The sequence below is a fragment of the Populus trichocarpa genome, chromosome 14 (genome assembly GCF_000002775.5).
Source record: "Populus trichocarpa isolate Nisqually-1 chromosome 14, P.trichocarpa_v4.1, whole genome shotgun sequence".
Classification (NCBI taxonomy): Eukaryota; Viridiplantae; Streptophyta; class Magnoliopsida; order Malpighiales; family Salicaceae; genus Populus; species Populus trichocarpa.
The window spans coordinates 5,035,276-5,050,751 of record NC_037298.2 but is presented as its reverse complement, the minus strand read 5'-3'; the positions used below and the strand labels follow the sequence as shown (position 1 = coordinate 5,050,751).

The 15,476-nt window shown below is 31.7% G+C and overlaps 1 protein-coding gene and 1 long non-coding RNA gene across 2 annotated transcripts; one reads left to right on the top strand and one right to left on the bottom strand.

Annotated features, from left to right (window-relative positions):
• Positions 1-195: 195 nt before the first annotated feature.
• On the bottom strand, positions 196-7,504 carry LOC7496936 (SPX domain-containing membrane protein At4g22990). Its single transcript, XM_002320065.4, has 11 exons — positions 7,313-7,504; positions 4,864-4,938; positions 4,627-4,747; positions 4,125-4,436; positions 3,881-3,985; positions 2,974-3,428; positions 2,337-2,635; positions 1,827-2,011; positions 1,459-1,649; positions 873-1,006; positions 196-659 (listed from the first exon to the last, which is right to left on the bottom strand). The coding sequence occupies exons 2-11, from the start codon at positions 4,914-4,916 to the stop codon at positions 421-423; spliced, it is 2,094 nt and encodes a 697-aa protein (XP_002320101.1). The 5' UTR covers positions 4,917-4,938; positions 7,313-7,504; the 3' UTR covers positions 196-420.
• Positions 7,505-13,195: 5,691 nt separating this feature from the next.
• Positions 13,196-14,372, top strand: LOC127904252 (uncharacterized). Its single transcript, XR_008057215.1, has 2 exons — positions 13,196-13,389; positions 13,660-14,372. It is a non-coding gene; the product is annotated as an uncharacterized LOC127904252 (long non-coding RNA).
• Positions 14,373-15,476: the final 1,104 nt, after the last annotated feature.

Genomic DNA, 15,476 nt, shown 5'->3' with positions numbered 1-15,476 from the left:
TGTGAGAGCTTTTTATCGACGTATATGTGCTGTGGCAATGTGTAGTAACCATCCTCATATGTACTAACATCAGAATAACACAAATAATCCTTGCTAAAGAACTAGCTAGTGTTGGCAACTCTAAAATCCATAACTAATGCATGAATGGTGGATATTCTGTCATATTTGGAAACATAAGTTATTGACAGTTTGTGATGGAAATGAACGGCTTAAATCTTAAGAAATCAAGTTGTAAAAGTAAAATGTTGACAAATCACAGTTCTGTGCAGCTTGGTTCATAATATAATATGGATACCTCCACCAAGCATTGAATGCTCAGAGGCTTAAGAAACTATAACAAACTGCATTTGGCATTTGATTGTCAAGAAAGTTCAAATTATTATGTTGTGTTACATGTGCACATGAGAGAGTGGAAGATAATCAGTAGAGAGAGTTGTAGGTGAAGCAGGTGGCAATAATGGAGGATAGACAGATGAAGAGTGAAGGAACCAAGGTGACATTCAAGAGCCTATTCTCTCCCAGGTACCCAGACAAAGTTATTGTTCCATCTGCGATTACTCGAGCCAAGGTCCCAGCTTCTGTTGAAAGCAACCCTCCATTATATGTCCCACGAGAAAGCCTCGATGACATGACCCGAGATAGAAGTGATAAATTCACACCTGGATATCACCAAACAGTGGGATCTTGAATCATTTGAAGCAAATTTAAGAAAGTGTTATCCAAATATAAAGTGGACAGGTCAAGCATATGAAATATTAACATTTCAGAAGGAAAAGAAAACAGTCAACCAAAAGGGCAGTGGTAGCTATCCTTTCCTCCCAACAAGAAGTATAGACAACATCCGATGTCTTTTCCATTCTAGTTACAATTACCTTCAAGGACTTCAGCGGATACGAATGTGATAAGTGCTGCGCTGACATATTGAGGCACTGTATAAGGGATCAGTACTTGGAAGCTTAGGAGTATACCTATCAACACCATAATTTCAGATGCCAGCAGAACTTGCCTGCAACCAGGTTATCAAAATTATGAATGATATGTTAGCGCAAATAGAATGAATTTTGCAGGAAATTTTGCATCATGTATCACCGACAGGCATGGTGCGTTATCCTGTGACAGGATGACTTGAAATTATTATATTCACGTGTTCTCGTCTGTACATCACATATGATATTTTGAGTTTTTAGTAGAAAAAGAGGCAAACCAGAGCCAAATCCAGTTCACATCATTAAACAATCAGCTCTTGGATCTTTAATTGAATCAGTTCTATTCTAATTCTATACAACGCGAACGGTATATAGAGGATTGTCAGCAAAGAGTGAAGTATATGAATCCGTGCAAAATGTCTTAACTAACTCGATTTCTTTTATATTTCTTTTATCTTTTTTTCTTTATACTGATAGAGTAGACAACATAAGATCATAAAGAGTGGACTTTTTCCACTTTTGAAGGGTTTACCTCTCTTCAAACATGTTGCTGATGTAGTTTCCAACAATCACATTCACAGGAAGCACTGTTAGCCCCAGAAATGCAAGAAAAAATGCTACACTCGTGGTTGACCAGATAAAGTAATGTCCGGTGACGACACTTGATTCAGCAACTAAAATCTCCATTGCATATTTCAGCATAAAATAAATAAATAATTGAACCTGGCAAGTGATGGCAGGATTCACACAAATCTGAGACTTTCGATAATAAAGAATAGAAAACAATAATGCTACCTTAACTGTTATGATTATATTTCCTCCATAAACGTTACTAAAGGTTAGAATCATCGTTATGATCTCTTATGTTAATAGTACTCAAATAAGACAAAGAAATAGAACCTTCACAGATGGTGTAAGTAATCGATATGCTGACACAATTGAAGTGACAGGTTTATGGTTCTCATCAGAATCTTCTTCACCATCATCGAATTCTTGGTCATCATTGTTATCTTGAAGCTCAGCTTCTGAATTCAAAAGCAATGGTTGGGTAAAATCAATTTTTACAGCATCTTGTACTGGGAGCCCTGCAGTATAAAATATCAAGTTCTTAGCTGCATTCCTGAAGTGAGCATAAGATTTTAGACATTGAAAATGTTGGTAAGCTACTAGGGCCTAGAGTGCCCTTTTCAAACGAAACACACGCACCAAACTAACGCAAGAAGGATTGTTTTACTGAATAAAGTAGATAAACACTTGGTAGATCAAAGTGCAGATCAATGAAAAAAAAAGGTGGCAATGTCCCCAAGTAGCAATGAAACAAATAAGATATACCCCTGGAATTAAAATTAGAGGGTGGACTAAATCATAAAAATATGTAATGAAATAGAAAATTGAATTTTGTTGACAAACCAGTGTAAGATTCCTGTGGAAAAAGCTTGTTATTCTCCCGAGGAGGCTCTCTAAAAGAAACCCACAGCCAGAGCAGATAGACAAGCCATGAAAGAGCCATTACCCAGCCAGGTAATGTGTCTTGGTTTAATGTAAGTTTGTATATCTTAAAATTGGTTTGAAATAAGCAAGCAAGAGCTGGACCGCATGCCATTCCTAGTGCACTTGCACTGACAAAGCCTGCTGAAGCTTTCAGTCGCAATTTGAGCGGCACACAATCACTGATGTAACGTCTGTTAACAGCTCTTGCCGAACCTAACCTGAAATGATGACCCCATCGCCTCATTGGTTAAATTAATAGATCGACATAAATGAATCATTTTGAATGTAACAAGTAGTGTGTGACTTTCCTTTACACTAACACTAAAAAACTGCTAAAAAGCGGAACTTGCAGTAATATTTCACATTCTGATGTAGAAATTGTGAGATATAGAAGGCACTAAAGAAAAAAGTTGTTAGAAAGAAAATTTAATTTAAATAAAAACTTTTACATTACAATACCTGAACTGTTTGAATATGTTTATTGCTAAGCGCAACAGAGAAACTTGACCAATGTTCACTTGACTGCTTAAACAATGCAAGGATCGAAATTACTCACCCACAGAAAAGTCGACCGATCAGAAGGACCGGTATGGAATTAAGGTCATAAGCCAGTGCATATAAGGTGTTTCCCACAAGAAGAACGATGCTACTAAACACAAGTGGCCTCAGATATGACCTATTTGACCATGCACTGAAATATACTGAAGAGAACACCTGCGCAACAGCCATCGACCCAATAATGACACCACAAACAGTTGCTGCTGCTCCAAGGTGTAGGGAGTAGTTATCTGCTGTTGGGACGATGATATATGTGTTCACCATATATAGAAATGTATTCACCAAGTTCAAGAGAAGTGACATGAAATGATATCTCTGCTCAGCAAGATGGTCTTCAGATGGAGTTGGTGACTCGTCTTGAAAAATAAACGCATGCTTTCCCAAAAACTCTAGAAAATTTGTTGAGTTTGATAACCTGTTTACCGCTGCTTTAATAGAATCAATGACAGGATCCTGCAAAATTATCATAAATGCCAATTCAATATGTGCAAATTACATTCTGAATCAATAACAAGACAGACTCTATTGCTTAATTGACATCTGAAATGCTGCAGTGATAAAGGGAAACTAGGAAAGTCATGGCCAGCAACCAAGAGAAGATGAAAAATGTATTCGATGTCAAATCCGTTACCTTCTGATTAGTTGTTAATCATCTTCAAAGTCAAATAAATTACATTATATCTTAAGCTAGATGTGCTGAATTGTTTGGAGCTGAGCTAATTTCTCTTGATTGATATAATTCTTTTTGCCTCTCCACATCAAAAATTATCAGATGCCATTCAATGAATAGGGGTGGCGGCATGACGCAAAGTATGGTCATAAAGCCCCAGGAAAATAAAACATGGTGTCAAGAAAGATTAAAAGAGAGCAATACTATTGCATTTAGTATGGATATGAGAGAAAACCGGGTGGGATAATGCAGGCTGATCATATATCGATATGTAGTTTCCCTCTTGATCTTGAAGATCTGCAAGATTGCGTGATATAGCTCCAACAACAGCCCCAACACCCTGCACATTCAACTATTCCATATCAAGCACCAAAATAACACAAAGATGTAACTAACGTCGCAAGCAAAACAAATTTCCAGAGGAATTAATCGACTCAAGACTTGTTGATGGACTTTTAGATTTCATTTGGGCATCTCACCACATGCTTGAAGACCTGCCGCAGCTGAGAATAAGGATGGTTTGCTCGGGTTTTCACATAGTAATCAGTGAACCTATAGCCAAAGCGCTTATCAAATTTCTTCAGAATCTTTCGCAAACCAATAGCATTGATCTCAACAAAAAACAGAAGCCTTAAGAGATCCTGCCCTACTGCCCTGTAAGCTTCTCGTAGTTCAGATATTTTAGATCCATCTGACTGCTCCACAAGAGCGTCATGCTGTTCTCCAAGAATTGACAATCTGCTTGCTAGCAGTCCTTTTTGTTCCAGCATAAACATGACAATCTTCTCAATCTGAAATTGTTAAAAAGTAGGCAGAAAGAATGAAATTTAGCCTCAAACATTCTTAAGGGAATGATTGATAGCACTTGCAAATGAAAATCTGTCATCATCAGCAATTATCCATGGATAAACTAATTCTAACTGAAATTCCTATGCGAGAAACGCTAGATACAATGTTAAGACATAAAATCAGAGGAAAAACCTGATTATCAAGCATTATTGAGAAGTCCTTGAGAACATTTTGTTGATTGTCTGCTCCAACTTGAATTTGCTGTGAATATCTGTTGACTTTCTTCTTCAACAACTTATAATTGATATAGTATCTGAAGAATAATTTTCAGATTGTAAGCTCAGTTATACTATTATAGTGACCTTAATAAGCAGCATGATAAATTTCAGGGTAAGTCAAAATCTTCTTCTTCAAATCATAAATGCATACCGTTGCCATTCTTCAATTTGGTTCTGTCTCAACTTCTTCCCAAATGCAACCATCTTTCAAGACAAAGTCAATGCACTGCAAATTAAACCACCAGCAACCCATAACAAATAAGACAGTAGTGCAATTTTCAGCAGTAGCAGCAGTAATAATAATAATAAAAAAAAAAAAACACTTAAACATAGGCACATTTCTTTTTTTCTTTCTTAATTGTGAGAGTATTCTCGAATAACTTCCGTGAGTTGAAAACAAGAACCCACAGATTTAAATGGATAGAAAGGATACATGTATAGTAACAATTATTAACAAGTTCAAAGACTTAAGATAAATATTTTTAATTGTTTTCTAATCAATAAAAAAAATCAAATAAGTGAGGCATGTTAAAGAAATAATAAAGGTAAATATTATTGATTATTTCCTAATCAATAAAAGAAAAAAATCAAGAAATCAAACAAAAAATTATTTTAATTATTTACTCAAAGGAGATCTAATTAACATTTCATATAATTTGTTTTATTCATTTTTCTTATGTCTATAAATTACATATATATATTTGATTCAAGAATATATCATGATTATTTCTTTAACATGCCTTTATATATATAACATTCTCTTATATTTAATTAATTTTTTTTTCAATTTAAACCCATTACTTACACGTTATTATATATCTCTGAACTTGTTTGTGGAAATTAAAATAAATGGAGAGTTGGAACGAAGGGAAAGGAAATTTGGAATTGAATTGGAAGACTAGAGACATAATTAAATCAATAGAGAAAAAGGAGAGACTGCCTGCGTGTCAAGGAATGAAAGTGGCGCGAAATTTGTAATATCGTTGGGAGGAACGGTTAGACAGACAGGCAGGGGCGGAGTTGGAATTATATAAAAGGAACTGAAGATATAATTTATTATTACAAAACTTATTTATTTAAAATAAAAATATATTATATTATCTTATATTTAAACACTTAAAATATAAAAAATTAAAATATTTTACAGGGCCAGGCCGTTGCTAGCCTCTCCCTGGTTCCGCCCCTGCAGACAGGGCACGTGATTTCCTTTCTTCAAATTATGGAAGGAAGTGATTCTTTTTTATTTTACACGCTTTCATTGGAGAGTTAAAGAATTTTTATTATGAAAATACTAGTATTCTTTTTATAAAAAAATATTTTCAAGCAAAAGAAATGGGAGGAATTGCGAAGGAATTATACGCACGTCTTTTCGAGAGCTAGCATGCATGCTCAGAATGCAAAACCTAGTCATTAATTTCCTTTTAAATATTTTTATTTACTTATGTACATGTGTGTGTAGTTAAGAGAGGGAAAAGAGAACAAAATAATAATTGAATTATTAAAGGATATAATTAAAAAATACTAATTAATTATGTTTATTAAGTATAACCCAAGTACAAATTAATGTCTCTAACACATCACTTGTCTATAGTCCGAGCATATATATATTTAATTTCTATGAAAATTAGCAATAAAATTAAATTCCGCTTGATGAGGCTGGAAAAACTTCTATGTAGTTTATTCCATGTATAATCACCGCTAATTGAATTATATTTTTTGTTTGAGAGTGTGGTTGCGGTTATTTTTTAAAGTGTTTTTTATTTAAAAATATATTAAAATAATATTTTTTTTATTTTTTTAAAATTATTTTTAACATCAACGCATTAAAATAATCTAAAAACATTGAAAAAATATTAATTTAAAGTAAAAAAAATAAAATAAAAATTAATTTTTTTCAAAAATACTTTTAAAACGCAAAAACAAACAGGGCTAATGTCATGCGCGTGATGAATTAATATTTTTCATATCCTTTATTAATGCAATTATTTTTTTCTCTTTTCCCTATACACACGCAAACACATAGTCATATATTAAATATAATTTAATGAATGTTTATTTTTGCATTACAATTTGCTTTTTAATTATTATTATTTTTTACTTAAATATTATTTTTAGATGGTTTTAACATACTAAAGTAAAAAAAAAATTAAAAATTATTTTAATATATTTTTAATTAAAAAGCATTTTGAAAAGTTAATGGAATGAATTTAAACGTGACTGTTCCTATTCCTAGCAACCTTATTATCACAATATTTATTATGAATTATAAACACGATCACATCATCAGGAGATGGTACCTTTTTTTGCGTTGTTGACTCGTATTGTAGTGCTACTTTTGTGTAAAAAGCACTAGATTTAATTAATTCAAATCGTTTTGATAAACGCATATGTATATATATATGATTAAATAGAAAATTCACATTAAAAATCTAAAACTCCACTGTCTAGTATACCCCTAATTAAGTGAAAATCTCTGGGTAAGTTGGGAATTCTATATAAGCCAGACTACCCAAGCATGATTTCAAAGCATGCGAGACAATGAAAATGTAGAAAAGGTGCATGGACATGCATCAAAGCACTTAAAAGCAGTAAGAACTTACAGCCTGGGCAGTAGGAGGTGAAGAGCGCGGGATGTTTTCGAAGATTTTGGCACCTGAAAACTGGATACCGAACCTGTAGCCTTCCACCCAATTTGAAGCTCTCTTCGAAGGAGCAGGAGAGTGCACGAAGGAAAGAGCTAGTGAGTATGGCAATCGTGCCCTTACATGGAGTAATATTGGCAGGCACGAACAAAAAAACAAAGAGAATAGGGCAAGCATTACCATGACCACACAAGCTACAGGTGGCATATTATCATTTTGGCTTTTAGAGCAATGAACGGTCATAAAAGGCTTAAGAAAAATAATTAAGGCTCGAACTATAATCATAATTACCTAATGACCATATGCAATAAAGTAGTAAAAATCACACCGCCTTTTGGAAAGTGTTGCTGCCTGTTTGGATGTTTCTGATGAAAGAGTCAGCTGTCACAAGTGTTCCTTTTACATTATGATCATGGCATATTCCCTGGTAAAGAAATAAACAATGCCCTAAATTTGTTGTAAAGAATTGTCCTACAGACAGTTTAATCTGCCAAATGAGCGACACTTTGCAAACAAATTAACAAAAGGTTGGCCTGGCTTTGTATGATTGTGAAAGGTTATAGTTTGTGCAGCATACAAATCTTCAGCTTGCATGTCTAATGGCACTCAAGATTCTGCACTAATTTGCTATGGACAGGAAGCATTAATGGCTCGTTTTGGTGTCTTCTCTTCTGGACATTCGCAAGTTTATTGTCCTGTTTATATGGTCCACAAAATACAGTTGAACATTCTACTTTAATTTGCCCTGCATGGCCAAATGAATATACTACACTTATCTCTCTTATTTGGGTTTTTTCCTGTATCTTTTTCCCCATTGTGTAGGATAGCATTGATATATATCTTGTGTGCCATGAACCCTAATCTTACTTGTATAAAATTTGACAACGAAAATATAATAGGTTTAGAATTTGTTTTGGCTAGCTAGCCTAGCTAAAAACCTTGTAGGGTTATAATTATTTTTAATTCTTTATATTTTAAGTTCTTATGAAATAATATTGTGTGCCATAATTAAAGATTGGATGTACTTGAGATTTAAAGGTGGGGGGAGGGTATGCCATACATGTGGTTGCTAGGATGAGGGTGGAAAAAATCTCTAAGAAAGATTAATAGTGTTTTTTATATTTAGTTTGGTGTTGATTATAAAGATGAACTCCAGAGAGATAGCTCTGATTTTCTTTGTATTTTTAGAAAGATTTATTTATATAAATTTTATTAAGATGAATATTTTAAAAAATATTTAAATTATAATATATTTTATATAAATATCTTATAATAAAATATTTAATATAAATATCCAATTGGACTGAATTCAAGAATTAATATTATCAAATATTCTTTTCATGTATCATAACAATCTATAAAGATGTGCTCATAGTTAATTGAAGAGTGCTCATATAATACTCCTTGAAAAGAAAAACATCGTCGAGAAGTGGGGTGTCATCAAATAAAGTATAGACCCTGATAGAACCTGATAGGTAGTTTAACTTAGATTTTTTTTTTATCATCATAAATTTAATTTTTTTTTAAGACTACGAAAGAGATTTATATAATTATTAACTTTAAAATTTATAAAATTAATTGAGATACATGTAAACTGATTCAGATCATATTAATAAAAAAAAATTAGATTTTTTTTTTAATTCAATCACATAAATAATCATTTACTTGGTTAAATAGTTTTTATTTTTTTATCCAACTATGAAGAAAAAATTATTTACTTGATTAAATAGTTTTTACTTTTTATATTGGGTGTTTTAAATAATTGCATTTTAAATTGTAGTTTTGTAAAAGCTAATATAACTTGCTTTTTATTTATGAATGCTTTTTTATTTATTTATTTTACACGTAAAAATATATCTCATAATTATTTTAATTAAATTAATAAATACTTTTATTAAAAAAAAAGTAAATAACAATTAAAAATATTTTTTTAAAAAAAAACCTTATTTTCTAAAACTATAACAGCAAAAATTACCATAATATTAAATACATAATTAAAAAACCATTAAGGTAAGGAATTAGTCTGATATATGCTGGTACAAAGATATCTTTATCAATTTTTTTCCCATAGTCTTGATATACTGGTAGTAAAGATATCTTTACCATTTTTTTAAGAAAGAATATAATGATTTTAAGACTCATTCATGTAGCTGAAGATTAAGCTGACAAGTATAATCTCTTTGATATTATGGTGTATAATATTTTTTAAAAATATTTTTTGTTTAAAAATATATTAAAATATTTTTTTTTATTTTTATCAAATAATCATCACAACTCAATAGTTTAAGCGGTTAGATAAGATCCTAAGATATGATTTATATTATTTTCTAACACATTCTCTCAAGTGAAAGTTCTTTGGGTTTGAAACTTGTATAGAACCACATTACCTTGTGTTTAATTTTTATCAAATAAATAAAGATTATAAGATTCGAACTCGTGACCGCTTGGTTATTAAGACTTTAATACTATGTTAAATAAACATCTCAACCCAATAATTTAAATTGTTAGGTAAGATAATAAAAATATAATTTATATATTTTTTTAATTTAATAATTTTTAATACAAACACGCTTTTAAATCTTACTATAAACACAATTGAAACGCAATGTAAAGTAGTTAATAAAAGATAAAGTTAGTTCGTGGTCGTGGCGTGAAATATTTGGGCTGCAGATCAAGTAAAGGCCGATTGTCCCGTTTTGATGATGAGGCAAAAAGTCCATGTTCTCATTGGCCAGACCTGAAGTGCTCATAGTCCGGTGAAGGGTCATGCACTGCTGTCAACCTCAACTAGTACTGCATCATTTTGGAAGGGCCTCTCTCTTGTTTGAATATATCACTAGACGTGTGACCCACGGGCCTACCAATTTCTTTTTCGAACATATAACATAAATGTCTATGCAATGTTCGTATTTATAAAGTATTAAAAAAAATCAATGCTTTTACTAGATTTAATAAAATCAAGTAATATAATAATTTGATTTAAATCATAGATAATGATAGCAAATAAACTGTACAAAAAATATTTAATAATAATGAACTAAAATAAATAAGTAGCTAATTTATTTATGCACGAGCTGTTTTTTCATGGAGAAAACATTAACCCTAAATTGGTAATTTTATACTTCTAAATAAACCACACCGGCAGTCCTAAAACGCCAGAGCCGCTAACCTTAGAAAATATAAAACCTTTTTTATTATTTTTTGACCTTTAAAATAATTAATTTTTAACCTGATAAAATATAAAAAATTTACTGATAAATTTTTTTAAAAAACCTTAGATAAATTTTTCTAGGTTTTAGAATTATTAGATTTTAATTTTTTACTTAAAAAAAAACAACATCCAAAAATTATCGCGGCACTTGAATCACAACCTGCAAAAAGGGCCATCAATGGCATTTTTATTAGACATCATCTTTATCACAAGTCCGATCAACCTTGGCCCTTGCCCTTCTCTCTAAGAACAAAAAATCAGGCTTTTTTTCGTTTTTTAGCTCTAGTAAATAGTTTTTCGTTGAAATAGCTAGCTTTCTTAATCTTTCCCTGACATCTTTCATAGGTTTGTCGCAGCAGTTCTCACAATTAGCTGAGATTCCTAGAATTTGTCATCCACAGATGAAGCATGTGGATGATTATTTTTGTTGAAGATTTGGTTTCAAATCAGTAATTTTGGAATGCCGCACAATGAAAACGACAAGCAATCAAATTCTAGACGAAGTTGATTCGATTTTTGGATGGAAGAGAAGAAAGAAAGAGAAGGGTTTGGTTTTAAACGATTATAAACAAAAGGAAGGAATCCAACCTCACTAATGGTTGACTAATCTAGGGTTTTTTTTTTCTTCTTGAATATGTACGAGAATATATAAGAGTATAGTTAGCAACTTAGCATTAAATTACAAAACTACAAGGACAGAATTTAATATTAATTACTAAATCCACAATCTAACTGTTAAGATTTATGTTTTTTATGAGGAGATTTTAATTTTAAATCTTGGAAAGGGTAGTGGACTGAGAATTAGAGAGAATAAAATTACTTCTTTCTATAATGTATAATGTATGTAGCATTTGATTCTTGTCTTGAAATATAAAAAATAGAGATAATGAAAATAGAGAGAACGCATGTGTATATATATATTAAAAATACAAAAAATCACTTTAAAGGAATCAAAATTATTCTAGAAAAAAATGTTTTATATCTTCATCTCTTTTTACTATTCAAAATATACATCACATTAGTTTTGTTTCTGATCATCAATCATTATTAATAATTTAATTCTTTTCTTTTCTTTTCATTAACATTTAATTTATGAATATATAAAATATCCTTAAAAATTAACTATAATATCCTTAAAAATTGTTCTGTTATATATATATATATATATATATATATATATATATATATATATATATAAAAAGCCATCAACGTTTCACTATGTCCCTAAACTCATCATTGTGGAATGAAAAAATATGACTATTTTGTCCTTCTAAAAAAGTCATTTAACTAGCTGTTAGGGATAATTTAATATTTTCTATATGGTTCATTTGTCATTCTCATATTGATTAGGGATAAATAGATCTTTTAACATTTCAAATGCACAGTGAAATTGCTTAAACAGTCTTAAAAGCAAAATTTTTACAATTAAGGTCCAAGGGGTTTTTTCTTTTTACGTTTTGCTAGCATAGTTAAATGATTACATTGCTCTTAAAAGAAAAAAAAAATTAAAACTTGTGTCAAGATGTGTTTTTATATTTTCATCATGGCCTTTTAGTTATAATCAATATAAGTGAGGGGAAATTTAATCTTTTAATATATATATATATATATATATATATATATATATATATATATATATATATATATTAAAAGATAAAAAATGGTTGGTACGGGCAACACATGTTAGAGAGTGGGAGGTATCAATGCTCTTTGAATGACACGTGTGGCATCTCCGGCCCAATGGCCAAGCGCCACTTTCCATGATAGTGTTGGAAGCGCCGCACCGTTCTCTTTTAGGCAGTCAGGCGTGTGTGCATGGCGGAGCAATGATTGGGCTCCAATAGATTTATTTTTCTTTTCTGTCCTTTTTCCACTCTCATCGCCTGAGATTCTATTTTTTTAAAAAAAAATTTCTTTAGAAGGTTATCTTATTCTTATTCAATTTTTGTTTTGTTATTAAATAAGATCTTTAAAAATTTTTAAGAATATTTAGAGGGTATATTTTTATAATATTGACAAACATTTATTTATTCTATTGACCATTAATTGGTTTTTTTTTATTGTTGTTTGTTTTTTTAATTATATTATTTAATTAACCTAGATCATTGAACTAATTATAATTAATGACGTGAATCCAGATTTTTCCTGCCTTTTATTTTAATGTTATTTTTTTAAAAAAAATTAACCCTATCTAGTTATTTCTGTAACCATTAACCTTCATTTTATTTTATTTTAATTTGTACAAGACATCACATAAAGTTAATTGTCTTCACCCTCTGACCCAGTTTTTTTTTCAGGACTTGCATCATTAGAAACGAAGACGACCACTAACCCCAGTCAAAGAAATTAAGATAACGCATTGGAGATTGTAAGTTTTACTGCCACCCTTTTTTTTTCCAGTCAGTTTCATGTGTCTGGAGGAACGTGACAGTGCACCCACCCACCCACCACCTCTCGAGTCCAAGCAGCATTCATGGATACCTTAGTGACCAGAAACAAAGAAATAATGCTTGGAATTTGCTCATGCCATTCATATTGCTTTTAATTCTCGGTGCCATGTCCTTGTGTCACTTTGCTTGTGATGCCAGTTTCCAGTTTGACTATGAGGAACCGATTAAGGTGTTTCATCTTAACGTGTGGGATTTCTATAAGAAGACGCAAAGTGCCTCAGCACACCTTAAATTAATGCTCCACATAATATATTATTATTAAAACCCTTTAAATTTGTGATATTTTATTATTTTCTTGGTAGTGATGATTGTGGAAGCTTGGGTCCTTGAACGTCTGACATTGAAGTCAGAACATACAGTACTTTCGTTTCTGGGTACTTCTAATCTTTAACATTATCCATATTGTCTCTTGTCTATACCCAATTGCTTACCATGGGCAATTATTCGAAAGAATACATTGAAATTGCCAGTCAATGCACCAAATGGCCTCATTTTAGCCTCTCTTTTTTTAAAAAATTAGGTTTACATATATATTTAACACTATAGATACGATCCTGAATGATATTTAAGCTCTAGCTAGCCACTTGTTGTTATCTTACGTCTTCCATTTACATGATCTCTATTTTCTCATATTATTTTGTCAGGAACATCAACTTTAACGGATCAAATTGGAAAGCAAAATCCTGGCGGGTTCAAGCTCTACTTATTTTGTAGGCCAAAAAACAAAAGCTGCGTGTCTCTGCAACACTCTTTGTTTCTAATTACTTGTTGGTAGACAAATGGCCATGGAGTTTCCTTTCTTTAACGCCGAACCACTTTAGTAGAGAGAATCGTGATTAACTCCTCGCCATTGCAACTAACAATAACAACCCTGTGTTGAGCTTGGCAATTCAATTAAATGATAAAAACTCTCAAATCTCTTCTTGTTTCAATAAGCTTAATTGGGGCTCTTCTTGATTGACGTGTATGTAAACCTACAAACATTTATACATGAAGCCTCAACAAAAAAAAACATATTCGAAATAAAAATTAAATGATGGCTATTTTTCACGTGACAATATATAGATGTATATATCTGGTTCCGATAGCTGAGAAGATTAAGAAAGAAGCTAAGAAGACTAAATATTAATTAGTGTAAAAGGATGATATTCAACAAAAACTAGAGCAATAATTTCCTAGACCTTGAAGGAGTAATCTTGATAACAAGACCAGGGTAAACATCATCGGGATCGTGAATATGAGGATTCTCCTCCACGATAAAAGGGTCGCCACACTTATCACTGATGGTGTGAAGGGTTTCTCCTTCCTTTACAACATAAATTTCATCGCAAGGTCGGTCCAATATTTGATTTCCTTTGACAGCAACAAAATCATGGTGATGATCATCATCGTATGTGGGAGATGCTTCTCTTAAAGAAGTAAACAGTATTAGGGCAAGAAGGACTAGGGCACAATACCACGTAGCTGCATCAGCTATGGACGTTGATGTAAACATAGGCTTGTTTGAGACCTTGGAAGCCATGAGAGGATTAAAGAGAGAGAGGTATATGGAGAAGAAGATATGGGAATCCTTGGGATTTTATAGAAAGATGGGAGGTTGAGATGATGGGCAACGATTGAGGTGTGAGGAAGAGGGGTCAGTCAGTTTTGGCGGTTTTTTATGGAGGAGGTGGGTTTTGCTGGGGACTTGACAAAATGGCCACGATTGTGTTGCGTGATTCACCTTCTTGATGAGCCAAAGATTCGCCCCAAAAAAGAATTCTTTATAGAAAACGACTTTTATGCTTGCATGATGTTTGATTTGGTTGAGTTTTCTAAAAAACAAAACCCTAACCATCCCCTGACGACGAAGTGGATTATTGAGGGGTTAAATTATAATTATTATAGTATAATTTCGGGGTTGGATTTACTTGCAAACCGCTCCATGCAAGACAGGAACTTTTCAGCTTAAAACTCCACTTGAAATATCGTATCAGTGTGGCCTAAGCATATCCCATCAGCCTTCAAAAATGTTTTTTTACCTCTTTCTCGTTTGGATAAATAAGGAGATTAACGGAGGAGAAATACATTCTTTATTTGGATAAAAAAAAATCAGTGGAAGTTAATAATTTTATACACTTGTAGTTAATTAGAAAGCCAAGGGATTAAGTGACAAATAAAATTGAAAAGAATTAAAAATATAGAGTTGGATTTTTTAAAAATTCAAAAAAAAATAATAAATTATTAAGTTAATATAATAATATATATAAAAAAAAAACTATAAAGCAATTTCCCCTCGATATGAGGATGAGAATTTGAAGTTAAAAACCAACCTGCATATTCCTCTTTTCCCTTCATTCGAAATTTACTTCCTAAACAAGATAAATCTCAATTTCTCTCCCTTCCATTCCCTCCATTCACTTCTTTCCCAATCAAACTGTTAAAAAATCGAGGATAACTTCGGACAAAGAGCAAGAATTAT